This window comes from Camelus bactrianus, chromosome 18 (assembly GCF_048773025.1).
Source record: "Camelus bactrianus isolate YW-2024 breed Bactrian camel chromosome 18, ASM4877302v1, whole genome shotgun sequence".
Classification (NCBI taxonomy): Eukaryota; Metazoa; Chordata; class Mammalia; order Artiodactyla; family Camelidae; genus Camelus; species Camelus bactrianus.
In genome coordinates this window covers 30,938,163-30,957,924 of record NC_133556.1, presented here as the reverse complement: position 1 = coordinate 30,957,924, position 19,762 = coordinate 30,938,163, and the positions used below count along the sequence as shown (strand labels likewise).

At 42.1% G+C, this 19,762-nt stretch overlaps 1 protein-coding gene across 11 annotated transcripts in view; it reads right to left on the bottom strand.

Annotated features, from left to right (window-relative positions):
* RBFOX1 (RNA binding fox-1 homolog 1) overlaps nucleotides 1-19,762 on the bottom strand; it is a 1,986,757-nt gene that overhangs the window by 559,007 nt on the left and 1,407,988 nt on the right. For 10 of the 11 annotated variants that reach the window (XM_074346731.1, XM_074346734.1, XM_074346737.1 and 7 more), the window contains one exon: nucleotides 13,314-13,355. The exons of the other annotated variant lie outside the window; for it this stretch is intronic. In XM_074346731.1, the coding sequence (XP_074202832.1) occupies nucleotides 13,314-13,355 (42 nt within the window). The remainder of the gene's footprint in view (nucleotides 1-13,313; nucleotides 13,356-19,762) is intronic. 11 annotated transcript variants of the gene reach the window in all.

Below are 19,762 nucleotides of genomic sequence, written 5' to 3'. Positions count from 1 at the left end.
TGCTCTACACTGGAAATTGACACAACATTGTAAACTGACTATAACTCAATAAAATAAAATTTAAAAAAAAAGAAAAGTGAATAGAACGTTGAATGACCATAATTAGTTGTCCAAACCTGGACTTTATTGGGAGGGATGGAAGTACATTCATAATTACACCAGGACAACAGTTGTAACTGGGACTGTTCCAGGCAACCCAAGATATACATTCTCACCTTAAAAGAACTGGAAAGCAGGTCAACTTATTTGAAAGCTCTGGGGGGTAATGTGGATAAGAAAGCATGGTAGCCTCAACTTTGCTTGTGAGAATGGATTTGGAGAGGAATTGACAGACTTGAGATGTTATGGATTACAAATCCAAAGGAGGTTGTAGAAGTGAGGAAAATGCAGGAGTCAAGAGTGACACCTGGGTCTTCTGGCCTCAGCAAATAAATCTGGGTCTATTACAAGGAGACCGAAGAAAGGAAGGAGACCAGACTGACGGGTATGTGTGAAGAGGAGAGGTGGTAAGTGTAAACCTGGATGTACTGAGACTTGGGTATATTTCAGCTTAATATATTAAGCTGAACTAAATTGAAATAAAAGTAGTCTTTTGGGTAATACAACTTAGCACTCAGGCAAGATTCCAAAGTTGGATGGAAAATACCCTTTGAAAGAAAGATCTGTCCCAGTCTCTGCTTCCAAGATGAGTAATAATGTCGTCTGACCTCTCATAGTACCTCATTTCATACTCACCAAATGGCATTTTCTTCTGCCTTGCTTTATCATTCCTTATTTCCATTTTTTATACCTTCTAGTAGACCACATAGCCCTTGAAGGCAAGATGTCTGCCTTTTGGGCCAGATACCCATGCATTTTACCTGAAAGGTAAGAGAGCTACTTTCCTGGTGGTGTGTAGAGTACATGCTTTATCTACTTCCACACGAGCTTTTAGAATCGCCTAATTACTCTACGATGCCCAAGAACCAAGACTTCTCAGGATGGCAGCTTTAAGGTAGCAGCAGAGAAGCTTAGCTTGAGAAAAACCTACAGTGTGTTTAAACCAGATGGGACTCACTTTTTTTCATGCTTGGGGTGAGATGTGCTCATGAAGGGCTAGCCTGCTGATTAGGAGTCCACTTCTCTTAATGGCAAACGTAGCCAGAGGAAATCATCTGACAACACTCCACCCTGGGCAAAACTGCATGCACTGAGGATTTTCCAAATTCTGACCCGAGTTCTGCTCACGGGTTCCAACCACAGTCTTGTCAGCCTTGGTCTTTGTTGGCCTTAATCAATTTGGTGTCTGTACAGTTAGGTTCTGATTTCCCAACCTGCACCACCTGGGTAGCCGAGGGAAGAAAACGGCTGAATCCCAAATTTTTAGTTTGAAGCAACTTATGGGAAATATTCTGGGTGTGATGCTCTTGGCTATTTAGAAAGTTATGTTCCCTAGGGCCGTGCTCCCAAATCACTTTATGCAACCCTGCTTTAGAGTATTTAGGAGCAAATAGGCGAAACCAGGTTAATCAAAACCACTTAAATGTTAACTCAGCTATGTTGAAAACCATCCTATGTTTAATTCAGACATCTATAAAAACGTGCCTTTGGCTTAAATATATCAAACCATAAATGCAACCAAGAACAAGGGTACACAACCATCGAAAAATAACACTGTAAAAATTGCCCCCCAAAATTTAATCTCTAAGTTGCTATCAGCAGAATACTCTGCGAGTGTTCATATCCATATACACATGTGCTGCATCTTAGGCAGACAAGCTTTCAGAAATCATGATGCCAAGCTTTCTATCCGGAAGGTTTCTATATTCTTAACAGCAGCCTGTAAATTAGAAATCATATCGGACCAAGTATAAATGTGCAAGCTATAGCAGCAAATGCCCCAGCCTCCTCGCATGCGAGGAGGACGTTGTCTTATCCACATCGAGTGCCCCAATTACCCTGTCAGCTCAGTGCAAGTTGCCCAGCTGTTGGGAAATGTAACGTGAATGAAAGATCAAGCTGTGGGTGCTTTAGAATCCACTCAATAATCCAAGATTTCCCTCAAGAATAGCAGTGATGAATTATAAAAGAGAAGAAAGAGAAGGGGAGGGGCAAAAGAAGGATCATAAGGCCAACATGATGGAACATCTACTCGGAAAACCTTGCCTGATGGAATTGTTAAGCCGTGGTGTCTCTCATTAGGGTGACGGCACTTTTTCTGTACAGGATTCCCAGAAGCAGAGCTGGAGTAAAATTCAAATGCAAAAAGTGCGTTTGAGAGATGATCTGAGGAAATACCAGTAGAGTAATGGGAAACTGAGACATGGAACGGGAGGACATCAACAAGGGGGTGTTAACAGGCAAGCGACCACTATGGGAAACTGGCATTTAATCCCACTGTGGAACTCCGGGAGATGGGGTGGAACACACCTCCCAGTTAGCCCACCCAACAGGGTGACAAAGCTAGGGCCCTCGTCTGGAAAATCTCTGTGCATACTGAGGTGAGTGCTTCTTCTGGGCATAGGAAGTCCCTGAAACTCCTGGCTTGCTCTGGGCGTGAGTGGAATGCGTCTCATCACCAGAAAAGCAGCCCCTATGAAGAGGCTCATCGATGCTTTCAGTAAGCCATCTTTGGTACTGAGAGGAGAGTGACAAGAGGAAATGTTAGGCCTCCAAAGGCATCTGGGTACAGGCATCCCCAGAAGCCTTCAGAACCATTCACTCACTCATTGATTCATGCGTTTTATTCAAAACTTAGGTGACGTAGACAAATGATCCTTGTTTAAATAATGTTTACATTTTCACTACCTATTTTATATACTTGGTGAGTAGAAATCAACAGAACAAGCAAATAACAAAACAAATCAAAGGGTCAGTGCTATTAAGACAGACATTCCCACGATACTTCATTTCCATCTGTGGGACTTAGATGGGAAAGAAACAAATGCCAAAGGGAACTGTGAAAGAGGAGGTTCAAAAGGCAGACATGGGTGGATCCTGTGTCACTGACTCCCTTGGAGGGTGGTTCTGGATGCTCTGCACTCTGACTTTGGAAATTCCAAATGAAAATGGAATTTGAAATGGAATGAAAATGGAGGTGGCTAATCCCAGACCACAGAGCAAATACATCAGCATGTGAATGCACAAGAGAATTGGTTTGCTTAGAGCAAGGATAGTATATAAATAGTGTTTCAGGATTTGGGGAGCATATGATCTTTGTCCATTGGTGTTAAACCTATGTATGTTATGTTACATGGCAAATGGGATTTTGCAGATGGAATTAAGATTATGGCCTTAATTTAAAATAGGGGGATGATCCTGGATTATCTGAGTGGACCTAATGTAATCATGTGAACCTTTAAAAGCAGAAGAGGAGTCAGTCAGAAAGATGCAATGGAAGAAGAGGCAGGAGAGATCCGATCCAAGACAGAGACCCACTCCAACAAGAATGGCTTCAAGGATGGAGGAAGGAAGCTCTGAGTGAAGGAACGTGCTGGCCTCCGGGAGCTGGGACTGGCCTCAGCTCAAAGCCAGCAAGGAAACAGAGATCTCAGTTGCACAGCTGCAGGGAACTGAATTCTGCCAACAGCTAGAATGAGCAAGGAAATAGATCCTCCCCAGAGTGTCCAGAAGGAACACAGCCCTGCCAACATCGTGATTTTAGCCCCGTGAGACCCATGCTGGACTTCCAATGTGAAGAACAGTGAGATAATAAATTTGCATTTTGTAAACAACTAATTTTGCCATAATTTGTTAGGGCAGCAATAGAAAACAAACACAAATAGATCTCAACATAAGTAACAGCTCTGATCTAATCATTTTGGCTGCCTAGAAGGGTTCTGTTTAGATTAAGCTTTCAAGATCACCTCCTGAGTTCAGTGGAAAGAAGCCCTTGATCAGTTGGCAGGGACGGTCTCAGAGACATGGAAGGCTAAGGGTGGACACATGACCTCCACATTCACCATGCCTGGTATAGATTCTCTGTGTGTTCCTTCAGTTTAACTTATTATTATTAGCTTAGAATACTGCTCTGTGTGCTTGTGTTGTCATTGTTGGGGGCATGAAGGGACACTTCATGGCTCTTTGGAAAAGGAAATCCTACAGCTTTAGCATAGAAACCACTATATGACCAAACTGTTCTTAGAAAATCAATGATCTGAGTCCAAAATCAGTAAGTGGCTGGAGATAGGGGGTTCTGCAACCCTAAGTAGCTTGGAAGACAGGTTAGATGACAAATTTTCCTCTTGTTGAACCAAGCCTTTGCATTTTATTTCCTTCTCTTCATGGACAACTCTGGATAAAAGCAAAATTTCTAAGTAAGCTTGAGACACTAAAATATGAGAGATTCAAATGCAAATATTCTTCCAAACCCCACTTGCTTGCTCACGTAGATAAGATTGCCGACAAGTTACCCTACGAAGGTGGCCTCCCAGGAGTCTGCAGACTCCAGAGATGGAACCATGTACCAGGGCCACGACTCACACAGTCATCTGCTGACCTCCCTGGCCACATCAGCCAATCAAGGATTTGCTGGGTTCATCTGATGTGCTGGACACTGAGGTAACACAGAAGGAGCCGAGGAGCCTAGGAGAGAACCCTTGCCCTCTGGGAGAGTACTTTTGTTTCACATCTGATTTTAAATTGCATAGCAACAGGGTACAAAATATTCAATCGAATCTAAGGTACCAAAACTCATCAGAATCACCTACAACGTTTTGGGTTTGTTTAGCAGTCATGTCTTGGACCCACGCAAGACACGTGAATGAATCTTCCAGGGCTATCATAACAAAATGCCACAGACTAGGTGGCTTTAACATCAGAAATTTATTTTCTCACAGTTCCGGAGGCCAGAAAGTCTGAGATCAAGGCGTCAGCCAGTTTGCTTTCTTCTGAGGTCTCTGCTCTTGACTTGCACGTAGCCGTCTTCTCCCCGTGTCTTCACACGGTCTTTCCTCTGTGTGGGTCTGTGTCCTGGTCGCCTCTTTCTTGTAAGAACACCAGTCATACTGATTAGGGCCCAACCATATGACCTCGTTTCACCTCAATTACCTCTTTAAAGGCCCTGTATCCAAATATGGTCATGTTCTGAGGTCCTGGGAGTTAGGACTTCAACATATGAATTTGGGTGGACATGATACAGCCCATAACAACATGACAATCCAGTATCTCTAGGGTGAGGCTAGGACATCAAAATGTTTTACCAACTAAGTTTGAGAAAAATAGCACTTTTAATAGGTGGCCTTTGGGGTGTACTCTGAGAAGTATGAACTAATTGATATATGGTGACCTCATACTGCCCCTCCTGTATCTGCAGGGATGTGGGTGGCTCCTTGTGACTGAAAGGGAGGTTATCTCACGCATGCAGAGAAGGAAAGGGCTCTCACATGCCCCACAGGCTCTCACATGCCCTGCAGGCTCATGGTGACTCAACCAAATGAGCAAATGCAGGTGAAACATCTAACCCTGTCTATGACAGAAACCAAAAGCCTCTTTCCCCTGGTCTGCCAGTAGCAAAATGTAGTGCCAATCCTTAGAGGCATCAGGGAAACATTTTGAAAAATGATACGAGAGCTGGCTTTTAGCAAACCTTTCACCAAACTCTTGGCTCTGCATTTCTCCCAAGTTCAGCCTATTTCTCAAGTGTATCAGGAAGGATTCTTTGATCACAGGCAGAAGGAATGAGATCTGACTAACTTCAGCAGAAAAAGAGATCATTGGAAGGCTATGAGACAGCTCAGGGAGGGCTGGGAAACCAGGCTTAAATATATAAAAAGAGGAATCGGGGTAGATAGATGTGGAAGTCTACCCTAGGAACCATCTCCTCACTCAGTCTTCCCAACTCGTTACTGTATTTGCCCCCTGCTGTGTATCACCACATTCAACATGTGCTGTTGTTTGATAGAGTGTGCTGCCCTCCCCTGCAAATTCACACACTGAAATCCTAACGGCCAGTGTGATGGTATTGGGAGGTGGGGCCTTTGGAAGGTGATGAGGTCATGAGGGTGGAGCCCCCATGAATGAAATTAGTGCCTTTATAACAGAGACCCCAGAGAGCTCCCTTGCTCCCTCCACTATGTGGGGAGATGATGAGACGTCTGTCCCTCACCAAGCATGCTGGCGCCCTGACCTTGCACATCCAGCCTCCAGAACTGTGAGAAGTACGTTTCTGTGTGTTGATAAGCCACCCAGGCTGTCGTGTTTTGTTACAGCAGCCTGCGTGGACTAAGACGGATTCAAAGTCTCGGGAGAGAGAACTCCACTGGCCTGCATTGGCCACATCTCCTTGGCTTACTGATTGTTTCCCCAAGAATGAACACGTGAGGGAAGAGAATTAACCCCAGAAGGACAAGGGAATGCTGCTACCTCAGGGGAGGAATGTTTGCTGACTGCCAACTGTAACAAACATGTGTCCACTCCACCCTCTACGTACCTGCAAACGTGCACAGCCTGAGAAAGGGCTCTCTTAGGCCACGAAAGAGACCTTGCTGTTTAAATGGTACTTGCCTCTTTCTGCCCCCAAATAGAGGAAACTACAGAATGTCCTATTTACCTGCTTCATGCCCCATTCCCACTCCCTGTCAAGGCTTTTTTTTTTTTTTTTTTCTCTTTCTTTCTTTTTTTCTGGAATGGTATTTATATCTCAGAAGAACACAGCAGGAAAGTAAGTCCTCACTGAGACATCAGTCATAGAAATGAGGAGCAGCCATGACAAATTAAAATGTCAGCATTATTAGCTGTTTTGCTTGGAAGCTGTTTGATACTGATTTAATGATAAAACAAGAAATGGGACGGATTTACCCTGGAAAAGGAGAGGACGACTCGGGAAAATGGGTTAAAATTAAAGCAAGGGAAACAGAGAATAAATATTAGGCCAAGTGTCCTAAATGGAATAACTTTGGAGTCTTCCTCAGTGGAAGGGTTGAAATGCCTAGGGAGACCCAAAGGAGGACTGATGAATTAGCATGCACGTGAGTTTCAGGATTCAGCATCAAAGACGTAGGGAGGCGACCACCTGTACTTTTTCTCTCCTTAATGGCGCCTCCCCATGAAGTTCAGGGAAATTAAAATCTGAAACTAGTGGGCTGGTTTCTTGATCTATTCTCCTTCGAACGCATCAAGTAATGGCCTTGGCAAATATTGTGGAGCACGTGAGATCTGTACCTAAGACTGGGGAATGCAAGGTCTTGCGAAGATGACATTCTTTTTAAAAAAAAGTTCATGTATTTATGAACTTCTCATTTTAGTAGGGAAGCTGCCCTTGGAGATTTTGCTGGTGGTCTGAGTTTCTGCAGTTTCTACAAGTACAGAGATAATTACTTTGGGATAAACTCCCTTTGGTTGGGGAAAATCACTAAGATGTGACCATTAGTTTTGTAAGATTAAAGCAAGCATTGATCTTTTTTCTTTTTTCTTTTTCTTGTGCATGTGCACACGGAATCTGCAAAGAGCTGGGCAAGGGACACTGACTGTGAGACCTCTCTCTAAGTACCCTGCACGCTGAGTTTCTGTTACCTTCTGAGTATTCAGCAAAGCTTTGCAGTCACCAAAGCCTGACTTGAGCTGAGTTTTGGGGATGTTAACAATGTCCATGCTTCCAGAGAACTGGTTCTGAAGACAAAACAATCTAGACGGCAAGTTGCTAGATCCTGTAAGCAAATAGAATATTCTGGAGCAGCTGAACAGTCTGCAAAGGACAAGCCCCATGACGCATACATGGAAAATGTCATCCTTGATGCAGGACCTTGAGAAAAATGATAAATCTATTCTTCTTTTCTAGACGGATGGGGTTCTGAGTCCTTAGGGTCGGCACAAAAAAATAAGCACTATTTTACTTTGTGTTTCAAAGCCTTGGACCGGCAATCTATACTGTAAAAGCCATCTCATCTGGGGACAGGAGAAGGTAGTTCATGGAAAGCCTTTCAAAAGAAGGAATCACTTTTAAAGCGATACAGAGGTTTCTTAAATTTTTTGTTTTCATGTAAGATATATTCATGTGCAATAACTTATCGATCTTTGATGCGAGTCCAAGGCCTTTTCTTTTGAGTGTTGATTGAAATCCTTCATCATCTTTCCCACACAAACCTCTCCCCCATTTCATAGTCTCTAGTAGAAATCAGCCAACTATGGTCCCAGGGCAAACCTGGCCCACTCACTTGTTCTTGTCAATAAAGTTTTATTGGAACACACCCTTACTCATTCTCTTTGTCTATGGCTGTCTTAGTGCCACAAAGGCAGTGCTGAATAGTTGCAGTAGAAACCACATGGCTGTGAAGCCTAAAATAGTCATTATCTGGCCCTTTACAGAAAAAGTTTGGCAACCTCTGATCTATACTAACAGTCCTGGCTTTGCTTCATGTAAAGTAAGAATTTCAAGCTACAAATGAAAGATTCTGAAGGCAGACACTTTCCAGATTTCTAAAGGTTCTTTTTCTACTAACGTGTTACTTCTCCCCCTCACAGCTAATCCAAATAATTTTTGAGACTTGCTTTCACAGACTGTTTCCCAAGCATTAACTTAGTTTTCATAGAAACAGCTCTTTTTCTTATTGCACTCATTTTTCACCAGTTTACATAATATTCCGCTAAATAATGTAATTACAGTAACAAGTGCAGCTGGCAGAAGCAGGTCTGGGAATAAATACAGCTGACTCTTGGCAAGCAGACCCCTCGGCAGGTGAAGAGGAAGGTGAGGTTGTACAGAACAGTCACATCACAGGATGGCGGGGCATCTGTCAATGTGTTTTAGAAAGGGACAGGATGCTATGTGTTAATCTGGCAGGTTTCATAAGTGGACGCCGATTTGGTTAGCTTCCTCCATCCATGCCCTTTTACAAAGCATCACTCATTTCAGGAATCTACCAGTTTCACAGGTATCATGTTGTCATGGTTATTTGACCCATGCTCATCTTCTCCACTAGCCTGTAAGGGTTAGGAGAATGGGAACCGTGGGTTTTGGCATACCATTCTTTCCCCACCACCTGGCATGGGCATTGGCATACGGTCCATGATCAAAAATTATTTCTTGAATAAATAACTGAATGGAAGCAGGCACTCCTACAATGTGCCATCCTAAACCTGTTGTCCAAAAACCATGGATCTTGTGAGGTTGCATCAAGGAGTTGGGGTCTTACATTTCCTTCCCAGCTGTCCTAAGATCCACTGAGGAAGAGGGGGAGCTTTGGAAGGGTCGGGAGCAGAGACGCAGGGGATTCTGACAGCTCACTCCCAAGGCGGATGGGAAATTTCATTTTCTGATGCCCGGATGCAGGCAATGGGTTTAAGCCAAGATTATCATTAGCAATCTGCATTTTGCAGTCCACATCACTCTTGTATCTAGCAGAAATGAGAAACTTGCTTCTAACTGGCAAATTAAATATTGATAATGCAGATCTGCTCCACAACATCCTTCACAAGGCTGGCGCCATCATTTCAGTGTTTCTAAAACTTCAGTCATTTGCATTCCAGTGTCACGATTTTTGTCATCACTGCAGGCGATCTGTAACATTATGTAGTTAATATTTATCTTTATAGCAACTCATTTTTAACCTCAATAGATGGACTTGCCAAGGAAACTTTGTGTTGCCACTGCAAATGAGAAACCAATATCAGTAGTCATAAATATAAGTTAATGGGGAAAAAATTAATGCCTAACAATTATTAAAAACCCTTTCTACACCAGACACTGTTCTGAGAACCTCATATGCATTAATTATTTTAATCTTGGTTTGCTTGCTTACACACACACACACACACACAACTTATTAAATATGCACAATTATTACCTCCATTAAAAGAGGAGGGATTGGAGGCACAGAAGATTTAAGTAACACGGGTGGTACTAAATTGCAGAGTCTCAATTTTTATCTCAGTAGGCCTAGCTCCAGGCCCCTCGATCTTAGCCACCACCACAGCCTGCAAACAGTGTTTTTAAAGTCTAGATAGACGCTTTGGCTGCTGCAGGCTTTAAGCCCGAGGCACGCTCCGCTTCTGTTAAAAAAGAGAGCTTAGAAATTGGTAGAGACTTGTTAAAGATACTTTAGTTTAAACCGAGAGTTTCTCATCGACATAAAAAGGATCGCGAGAGAATTGAAAAGGGAGTAAGTTGCTAAGTGGTTCACGCTTTCACGCTGACTTGACGTTCACCGCCCGGAAGCTGGGAGGGTCGTACAGGGTCGGTGTCCTCCACGCTGGGAAACGCTGCGCCACCGGCGGGGTGTAGCGCACCCACTTCCCTGAGTCCTTTGCTGGGTTCTGGTCTCTACGTTTGGGAAGTGTAGCGGACATCCTTGGGGATGTGTACTTGCTGACAGTGGCTCTCTTTTCTCTGATAATCCAGTCCCGCTGCAATGGTTGGCCCTGGGTGACTAGGTTTATCCGGACGGCTCCCCGGAGCACAGCTGATTGGACCAGAGTGAGCAACGGCCCCAGGCTGGACCAATCAGAGTCCTTTTCCGGGAATCCGTCATCAGGATCCATGAACGGTTAGTCCCTACCCCTGCGCGGGTTCTGACGGCTTTCAGCCTCGAAGCTCTGGTCCTCCCGAAGTCTGGTGGCATGCCTTTCCTGCTCGGGCTCGCCCAAATCAGCCTCTAGGATTTGTTAACTGGGTGAGAAGCAGTTCTCTTGTAAAGACACCACCAGGACATCAACCGCGGAAACTGTCAGAACTCAGGCAGCTTTCTCATACTTCTTTTCTTTGTTCAGCCTTGTGGGTCTCTCTGTTGTGTCTTGTTTGGTTTTGTAAAAGCTCCCTTCACCTTCTTTGAGCAAGTGGCGCTTCCCAGCCCCTAAGATTTATGCTGCATCACTTCCCGCAGGTACGCAGGTATAGAAACCACGTGTTCATGAATCCTGGTTCTCATCTGAAATGCTAATACCTGGCTCTCTCAATGAAATGAAATATTATTATTTTTGCTTGGAGAGAGAGACAGTGAGAGAAAAATAGATCTCTGTTTAGTTACCAGCATCATTTAAGGGTGTCCGCCTGCCAGCCATACTTCTTAAAATGCCTTTTAAATAAAGCACCAAACTGCATTTCCAGATTTGCTACACTGGATGACTGGACCATGGCCATGTTGCCAAGTTTATATTCCTGCGTGAGTATGGTCCGTTATGTTATCAGATTTCAGGGATACAAGTGGAGAGTTATAAGTTGTACTCCTAAAAATTGTGTCTCCTTAAAAAAAACACAATCACCTTAATCAAGGGTGTTTTCTTTTCAGGTTATAGGAAGAGCTGAGTATAAACATAAGAAAGGAGTAAAAGGAGGGGAGAGATCCGTGAGGTAAAAAAGAAAGAAAACAGACAGGGAGAAGTCAGAGAAATTAACCACTGAAGAGACAGAGCTGTCAAAAGATGGGGCAGTGCCTGATAATGTTGAGTGCCTCCCAGGAGGGAGCTGGATGCCTAAGATTCAAATAGGAGGGGAAACCTTGACTGCATGCCCTTTGGTATCATTTAAATTTCGAACCACGTAAATGTGCGTCCCGTCGATTTAAATGTATCTGTCGATTCAAAACATAAATCACTTGAAAATCTACAACAGACCGCAACAGCAAAAACACACAAAGCACCAGTCCCTGAAGTCAGAGATGGTCTTACAGGAGCCACACGTTAGGGGAAACTATACGGCCCATCATATCATATCACAGCTTGAATTGATTTAACAGAGTTGGGGGGGGGGGCTCCATTCTTGTTCTGAAACCACACCCCTGTTGACCATGTCCTCATCAAAGCGAACTAATAAACCCCTCAGGCCGCACACAAGCACTTAATCACCTCCCACGTCCATAATTTACCAGGCTAGTCTCATTTGCGATAGAGATTTCAATTTTATCTTAATTCTGAGGAATTTATCAGGGACTCCTGGAGACAAAAGCACACTGCCTCTTTATCTAGCTCTGACCTAGTTCTGGCCATCGTCCCCATCCCAACAGGAAGAGAAATCTGAAGTTGCAATACATTATTTACTAGGATGAGCCAGTGATTCAGACTGCAGGGAAAAGCAATAAGAGACCTCAGGAAAGCTTAAAACACATTGAAGGCTGTTTCATGAAGGAGTCACAACTAATGCAGGCACAGGTACTTAGGAGTGAAGCGGGTAGAGATGAGAGGTTAATAGTGAGCTGGCCAGGCTGGGATACCACAGGAAATAAGTATGCATAAAAGGGGAAGGAAACCTCAGCCCGCTCTCTCGGTTCCATGCAACTGGATTTTTGCTGTCCGTTTTACTGAAGGGTTTAACAAACCTGATGCCAAAAGCAATTGTAAAATGGAAATAACTCTGCAAATCATGGTCATCTCAAGAGTGGCGTTAAGGAAATGCTCTGAAAAGTTACCAGGTCGCGTACACATGGCATTAGAATGCTTTTATAAATTATGCTGGTGTATTAAATCTCTCTCAGCACAAGGGTCCCTCAACCCCACACCTCACTGTTACGATTTTAAAAGTTGCAGATGCCTTTAGTTTGTATAACAATGTGGAAACATGACTTGAAGGCACACTGTCCGGTAAAAAAAAAAAAAAAAAAATTGCCAATTTCCATCAGTGACATTAAAGACAGGCTAATTATGACTTCAAATTCATCCATCCAAAACATGATGCATTTTTAAAACATACAAATGGAGTGGGGGGCGAGCAATACAGATATTTCTTAAAATACCATACCCATGCCAAGAAGGATCTCAACTATGACATCTTAAAAGCAGAACAAAGCCACCAAGCTGCATTTACAAGCAAACCATTCTCTCCTCATCTAGGGAACACTGTTTACATCTAATGCACTTCAGCGCTGTGAGAGTTTCACTTTTAAGGAAGGTAAACAGCATATGAGGTTTAAAATTCTGTCTCCTTCTCCTAGATACACAAATGCCAGTAAAACTGAAATGTCTACGGAGGGCTTGAATTCCCCTAGAAAATGTCCTTGGCTTATTAACCCCAGTTAACAGCAAGAGGGCTTTTGAGCCACTCAGCAAAGCGCCTGGCCTTCACATTAAGAAGGCAGCAAGACATTCTTTCGACCTTTGTTATTACTTAGAACTCGTGTCGTACATAAAAAGAGTACAATGATGTCAAACAAATTCCAGAAGAGAAGTATTTATTGCTGAATCTAAATCAAAAAATCCATATCTACTATAATGGCACTTCAAAAGAAGATAGACTGTATTTACCAGCTCAATCAATACTAAATTAGCTGGGATAAATAATTTCAACTCAACCAGTCTTAAGATGAAGCCCGCTATTTAGAACCCTGCGTCTGGGGAGAGACGAGGAAATTTTTGCTTATCACACAGAAACGATAACCAGGAAATATTTTCCAAGCAGGTGCACCTACCCTTAGCTGCTCCCTTTCACAATTCATCTGTTGTCTTGAAACCTACAAAGGAAAGAAGAAGGGGGGGGGGGAATCAGACGGTTCTGCATGAAAACAGCATGAAAGAAAATGGAAAGTTACTCCTAATCACTTGGTTCAAAGCAGACCCAGAATTAATTAATTATGGATTTCATGTGTTCGTTAGGTCCAAACAGCCTCAGCTCCACTTGGCGTTTCAGTCACGGGAGTCAGAAACACAACCAGGATGAGCCAGAGTCTTGAGGGTGGGAGAGGAGAGGGATGTAGTAGAGAGGGGGGCAAAATCCGCCAGGGGTCAAGGCTCCTCCTTTGCCCTGCCAGGTGCGGGCATTCTTCCCATGAGATCCACTCAAGGTGGCTAGGAGTAAGTTCTGGCTGTGACACAGCATCTTTGCCGATGTTCAGGGCCAACAGTATCACCTACACGCCTTGGCAGATGGATTACACTTTATGGTCTTGTTCCAATCACATAGCATTATGTCCCCATAGGACTGTGCTGGGGAGAATTCTCAGGTCGATGCTTATACCAGAGAAAGAAACCTTGATCAATGTGTGGTATCTGCCATAAGCTCAAAAAAAAAAAAAAAAAAAAAAAAGATTAGTGACACCCACACCATACGTTGATTATCCTTGCCCTACCAAAGTGCACTTCTTAAAATGAAGAACATGTCTTTAGAGGGATCATATCATTCATTGTCTGAACAGCAAAGAATACATGTGAGTTAAAGGAGGGGTAGGGTGGTATGAATGATTCTGCCTGGAATGATGTGAAGTGGGATGGACGAGCTGGACTGGGACATCTGGTCACTCTGCCTCTATGGGGACTGGCTGACTCCACCTTCAACTCAGACAGCTAAGCTGAAATAAAAGTTAGGTCTGCATCCATTACTTATCCTGTGTATTTCTAGCATTTGTTTTTCACCAGTGAGGTCACCCCTGACTTCTAGCATCTGGCAATATAGTGCAAGTTTTTGAAACTTTTACAAAAGGAGAAGAAGGTTCAGGAGCTAACTTTTGATGTATATTTTATGTATTTTATACTGAAGGTTTCTTTCTTACTTTCTCCAAAACAGAACCAGGAATCATTATTTAGGACACGCCAGAGCCCAAAATCTATAAATCGGTGCTTTGCTATGCCCTTTAACCTAGAAATATCACCTAAGAACGGCTCCTGAGAAAATACAGACGTGCACAAAGTTTTATTTATGTATCGATTAACTGCAGCATTCTTTACCTAAAATATAAATATTACAATGTGCAATAACAAAAAAATTAAAAGTAAATTATAGCACACGGATAGGATGGCAAAATGTATAGCATTTAGAGCCATTGTTTTGAAAAACGGGGAGCTGGGAAATGCTTCCGAGGCACCATTTAGCTTTTAATAAAAGAAACGACTAAAGAGCACAAATGTTATGATTCTTATTTCGTGTTAAAAATACAGTGAAATAGAGCATTAAAGAAAAAGAAGGCTAAAAGAAAAGAAAGGGGAAAGGCATGGGAGGAAACACTCCAAAATATGAAAAGGAAGAGGTGGGAGGAACCAGGATGGCAGAGTAGAGAGACTCATGGCTCGCCCTCTTCCACAAATACACCGAGAATTACATCTACGAACCCGCTGAATCGCACAGAACACCTACTGAACTCTGGCAGAGAGTCTCTCGTGTCGAAATACCGGAGGATTCTCACAAAATCCGATCAACAAGTTCACAATGTGCAGCACAGGGAACTATCTTTGATATCTTGTAGTAGCTTGCAGTGAAAAAGAATATGAAAACAAATATATGTATATTCATGTATGACCGAAGCAGTGTGCTGTACACCGGAAACTGACACAACGTTGTAAACTGACTATACTTCAATTAAGAAATACAAAAAAAAAAAAAAATACTAAAAGGAAATGGGTACAATTTAAATATACAAAATACACACACACAGTGGATTACACACTTGAAACAGGCAACTTTATGGTATGTGAAGTATATATGGTACGTAAAGTTTATATCTCCATAAACTGTTTAAAAATAAAGTAGGGAAAATTCATAGGGACAGAAAGTAGATTAGTGGTTGCCAGGGGACTTGGGGAAGGGGCAATGGGGAGTGAGTGAGCACTTCCTGGGTCTGGAGTTTCCATTTGGGGGGATGAGAAAGTACTCAAACTAGACAGTGGTGGTTGCACAATATTCTGCATGTATTTAGTGCCCTTAAGTTGTACACTTTAAAGTGGATAAAATGGGAACTTTTATTTTGCGTGTATTTTCCCACAGTAAAGTAAGTGAAGCGGGTGATGAGGGTCGGGTTCTAGGTAAGATGGAGTAAACACTTCAGCCTGTCTCCCCTTATCGATGAAACTATAAAATCTGGAGAGAATGCGTGGCACAACTATGTGAGGTCTCTGAAAAGTGAACAGTAGCATGTGGAGTGGGGAAGCAGAGCAGAATATCAGCTAAGAGGTGAGTTCCTCCCCCACTTCCCTTCATCAGTATCCGTTGGCATGGATTCAAGAGAGCCTAGAGCCCAGAACTGGGCATCCAGGCGCAGACACAGAGAGACGCCCAGCACTCTGCGGGAGGGAACCTTCCTCTGTGATCTGAGACACTGTGGTCTCAGGAGGTGAGGCAACCCCCTGCTGGATTTTCTCTCTCCTCTTACTACTTGGTCCCAAATTCAGGCTCAGTAACAAACATGTGAACAAGGTTACAAAGCACCAGCTTTTTGGCTGGAGGACCAAAAAGGGAGCCCTAGGAAATAAAAACCAAAGGACCAAAAAAAAAAACAAAAAACAAAACTTTGAGGATCCTAAGGAGGAAAGAGTTTGGGAAAATGACCCCAGGTACTACTTTTATGAACTCTGGACTCACCTCTGTGCTATATGAGTGTGCGTGGGACCCTAAACAGATACCACAGACTTTGAAAATTGAACTGCATAAACAAACGCTCAGCTTGCAGACTGGCCACTGGGAGGCACACACGTGGGACAGTTCCAACTATCACTGCAAAGGCTTTGACTACAGAACTGATATTGGAAACAAAACCATAGAAGGAGCTAGAAACTGTCAGCCTAATCCAACTGGATTGATTACCTGCCAAAAGAGAAATATCAATAATTTCCATAGGATTTAAACAGGATCCAGAGTCTCATAACATAAGATTCAGCATACCCAGGATATAACCAAAATTACTTGGCATACAAAGAAAAACGAAAATCTAAACTCATGTGGGAAAAGACAGTTACAGACACCAACACTGAGATGCCACAGATGTTGAAATTATCAAATACAGATTTTAAGCAGCTATTAGCAACATGGTCCAGCAAGTAAGGGAAAACACAGTTAAAACTAATGAAAAAAAAATAGTGCCAGCCCCCCCCCAAAATATATATATATATACACATACACACACACACAAATATATAAAGAAGATCCAAGTGGAAATTTTAGAACTGTAAAATTAATAACGTAAATTTTAATAAATAATAAAAAATAGTCACTGAATGAGTTCTAATGTAGAATGAAGATAGCAGAGGAAACTCAGTGAACATGAGTACATACCAGTAAAAAGTATCCAAACTAAACAAAGAGAGAAAAATATTGAAAAGAAAAAGAAACTCAGGGACGTGTAATAACAGCAAAAGGTGTAACATTCACATCACTAATCCTAGAATAAAGATAAAGAGTTCGCTGCAGAAAAATTATTTGAGGAAATAATGGCTGAAAACTCCCTACATTTGGCAAAAGATATAAATCCACAAGTTCAAGACGTTCAGCAAACCCTAAAGAGATAAACCCAAAGAAAGTTACATCCAAATATAATCAAACTTTTAAAACCTGGGGTTGGGGGGGTGCTTAGGAAATAGCCAGAGACGAAGGATGCAATATTTATAAGAGAGTAACAATTCAGATAACTGTGGGTTTCTCATTTAAGCAAACAAATAAAAAACAAGGAGTCAGGAAGGCGGTGGCACATGATTTTCTAAATGCTAAAAGAAAAGAAACATCAATCCAGAATTCTAAATCCAATAAAAAGTATCCTTTAGAAATGAAGGTGAAATATTAAGAAAACTCAGAAAATCCTTTGCCGGTTGAACTGCTCTGAAATAATTGCTACAGGAATCACCAGACAAAGGGAATATAATACCAGAAGGAAATATGGAATGTCAAGAAAAAAGGATGAGCAAAGGAAATGGTATATTTATGTGTAAATATAAACATAAGAGACCAGTCTGCTCCTCTTGGGTTCTTTCACATATGTCTATTGGTTTTTCTTTTTAACATTTTTTTATTGAGTTACGATCATTTTACAATGTTGTGTGTTTATTGGTTGAAAGCAGACACATTACAAAAGTGTGTAACGTGACTTTCAGTGTATGCATATGCAATACATAAGATAAAAGCAACATAAAGAGAGAAAGGTAAAGGACGTATATGGCAATAAGGTTCCCACATCCCAAATGAAATGATAAAATATTAATTGTAGGTGGAGGGGGAGAAGTTAAGTATATGTATCCTAACCTTAGACTATCCACTTAAAAAATAAAAACCAGAAGAACTGATATACCCTAAACCAAATGATGTTAGAATAATTGGACATCTGTATGCAAAAAAAAAAAAAAAAAAACAACAAATATTTTGACCTAAACCTCACACTTTATATAAAAATTAACTCAAAATAGACCACGTATCTACAGGTGAAACATAAAACTAAATGGGAGACGCAATTAAAGAGTGATGGCAATACTCCTTCCTGCACAGCATCCTTGTTCTAGTAACATTGCCTATATGCTAGTGACAATATCCTGCGTCTCCTCTGGGGCCATGTTCCCGTCCAATCCATTAGATTCTTTGTGAGTTGGATGTCATCGCCACCATATTCTACTGCTGCCTAACAGAGCCTACACCTGCCATTACCTGTCTGGTTAGAAGTCAGCTGAGTAATACTCACATCTGCCGTGTAAGGTGGCTGGTGACTGCCCCTTCTTTACCCAGTGATTGTCAAGTGCAAATAGCCGGTTATGCAAGACAGGCTGAGCCCCATCGGGGGGGGGGGGTCTCTGTTTCTGTTGCAACTGTGGTCACCACACAACACTCTAAGCAAGGTGTAGTGATGCTCTGAAGGCTTACTAAGTTATTGCTAGATCCACTGAGGTTCTTTAAAAAATTCCCCATCACCATTATGGGAGAGGTTCAGGGGGAAAAGGCACCTGTAACTCCTTACCATCTGTTATGAAGACCCTTCCTATGTACTTTTGAAAAGCCAGCCTTGAAAAATATCCTACATGTGCACTTCACTAAATGCCATTTCATTGGAAATAACCATGTGCTTTTTTTTTCCCACGGCAGTAATGCACAAAACCAATATATTTTATAGCCTAAATGAAAAAGGGGAAAGTGGGAGGTCTGCTGCTGCTCTTTTAAGATGCTTCCAGAGAATCAAATACCACTCTCGATAGGGCTGCCAACTAAGCACTTATGAAAGGTTAGAAACTGAAGCAATAAACTCCAGCAGGAGACCCTTTGCTCTCCTGAATTGTACGGGATGTTTAATAGCAGGGATTCCTCTACGCCCACCTCCTGTCTTCCTCTGGCCCTCATGGACACAGAATCTTTCTCAGACTCAGCCTTCTTCATCTTCTCCTGACTCTGAGCTCTCTCTCTTCAGTTCTTCCCGCTTGATTCTGACCCTATTACCAGACTGATTTCCCCTCCCACACATCCCACCGGATCTGCAAGTGGAAGAACTGAGTCTTACTCAGCTTTCTTTTTCTGAAGATCAGGATGATGTTCGGAATCTGTTTATCTGTTTGTCCACGTGTTCAACAAATACATCTATGTGTATGTGTATATGAATCACCTTCTGAATGTCAGACGTTGTTCTAGGCACTGGGAATACAATAGCGGAGAAGACTTCTGAAGCTCACTGTGTAAGTGGGGAAAAAGATTGAGTCAACTGACAGTTGCAATATAGAGAATATTTGTTACAATGAAGGGATATAAGATGTGCTAACTGTACATAGAAGGGATATCAATCTTGTCTTAGAGCTGAAAAAAGGTATTAGTGGTTTTTTGTTTGGTTGGTTGGTTCTTTTTTTAGGAAATGTATTCAGAGAAAGAATGAAAAAAAATTATTTCAAGGAGAGAGGGGAATGTGTGAAAATCCCAGTGGGATTATGAAAGGGCAAATAATTGTCAAGGACATTGGGAAAAGTAGGAGTCCTAAGAAATATGAAGACACACGGTAAATGAATGAATCAATAGATATGCATGTCATCTTGTTTGTAGTAATATAATGTTGGAAACTTCAGTTTTCAGGACATTTGTGAATTACTCAGGACAAAAGCATCAAAGAAGCCTAGCAGCATAAAACTCAATAAATCAAATCAATTGGCACCTTCGTATCTGTCTCAAATTCTCCGTTTTCATAATCACTATAAG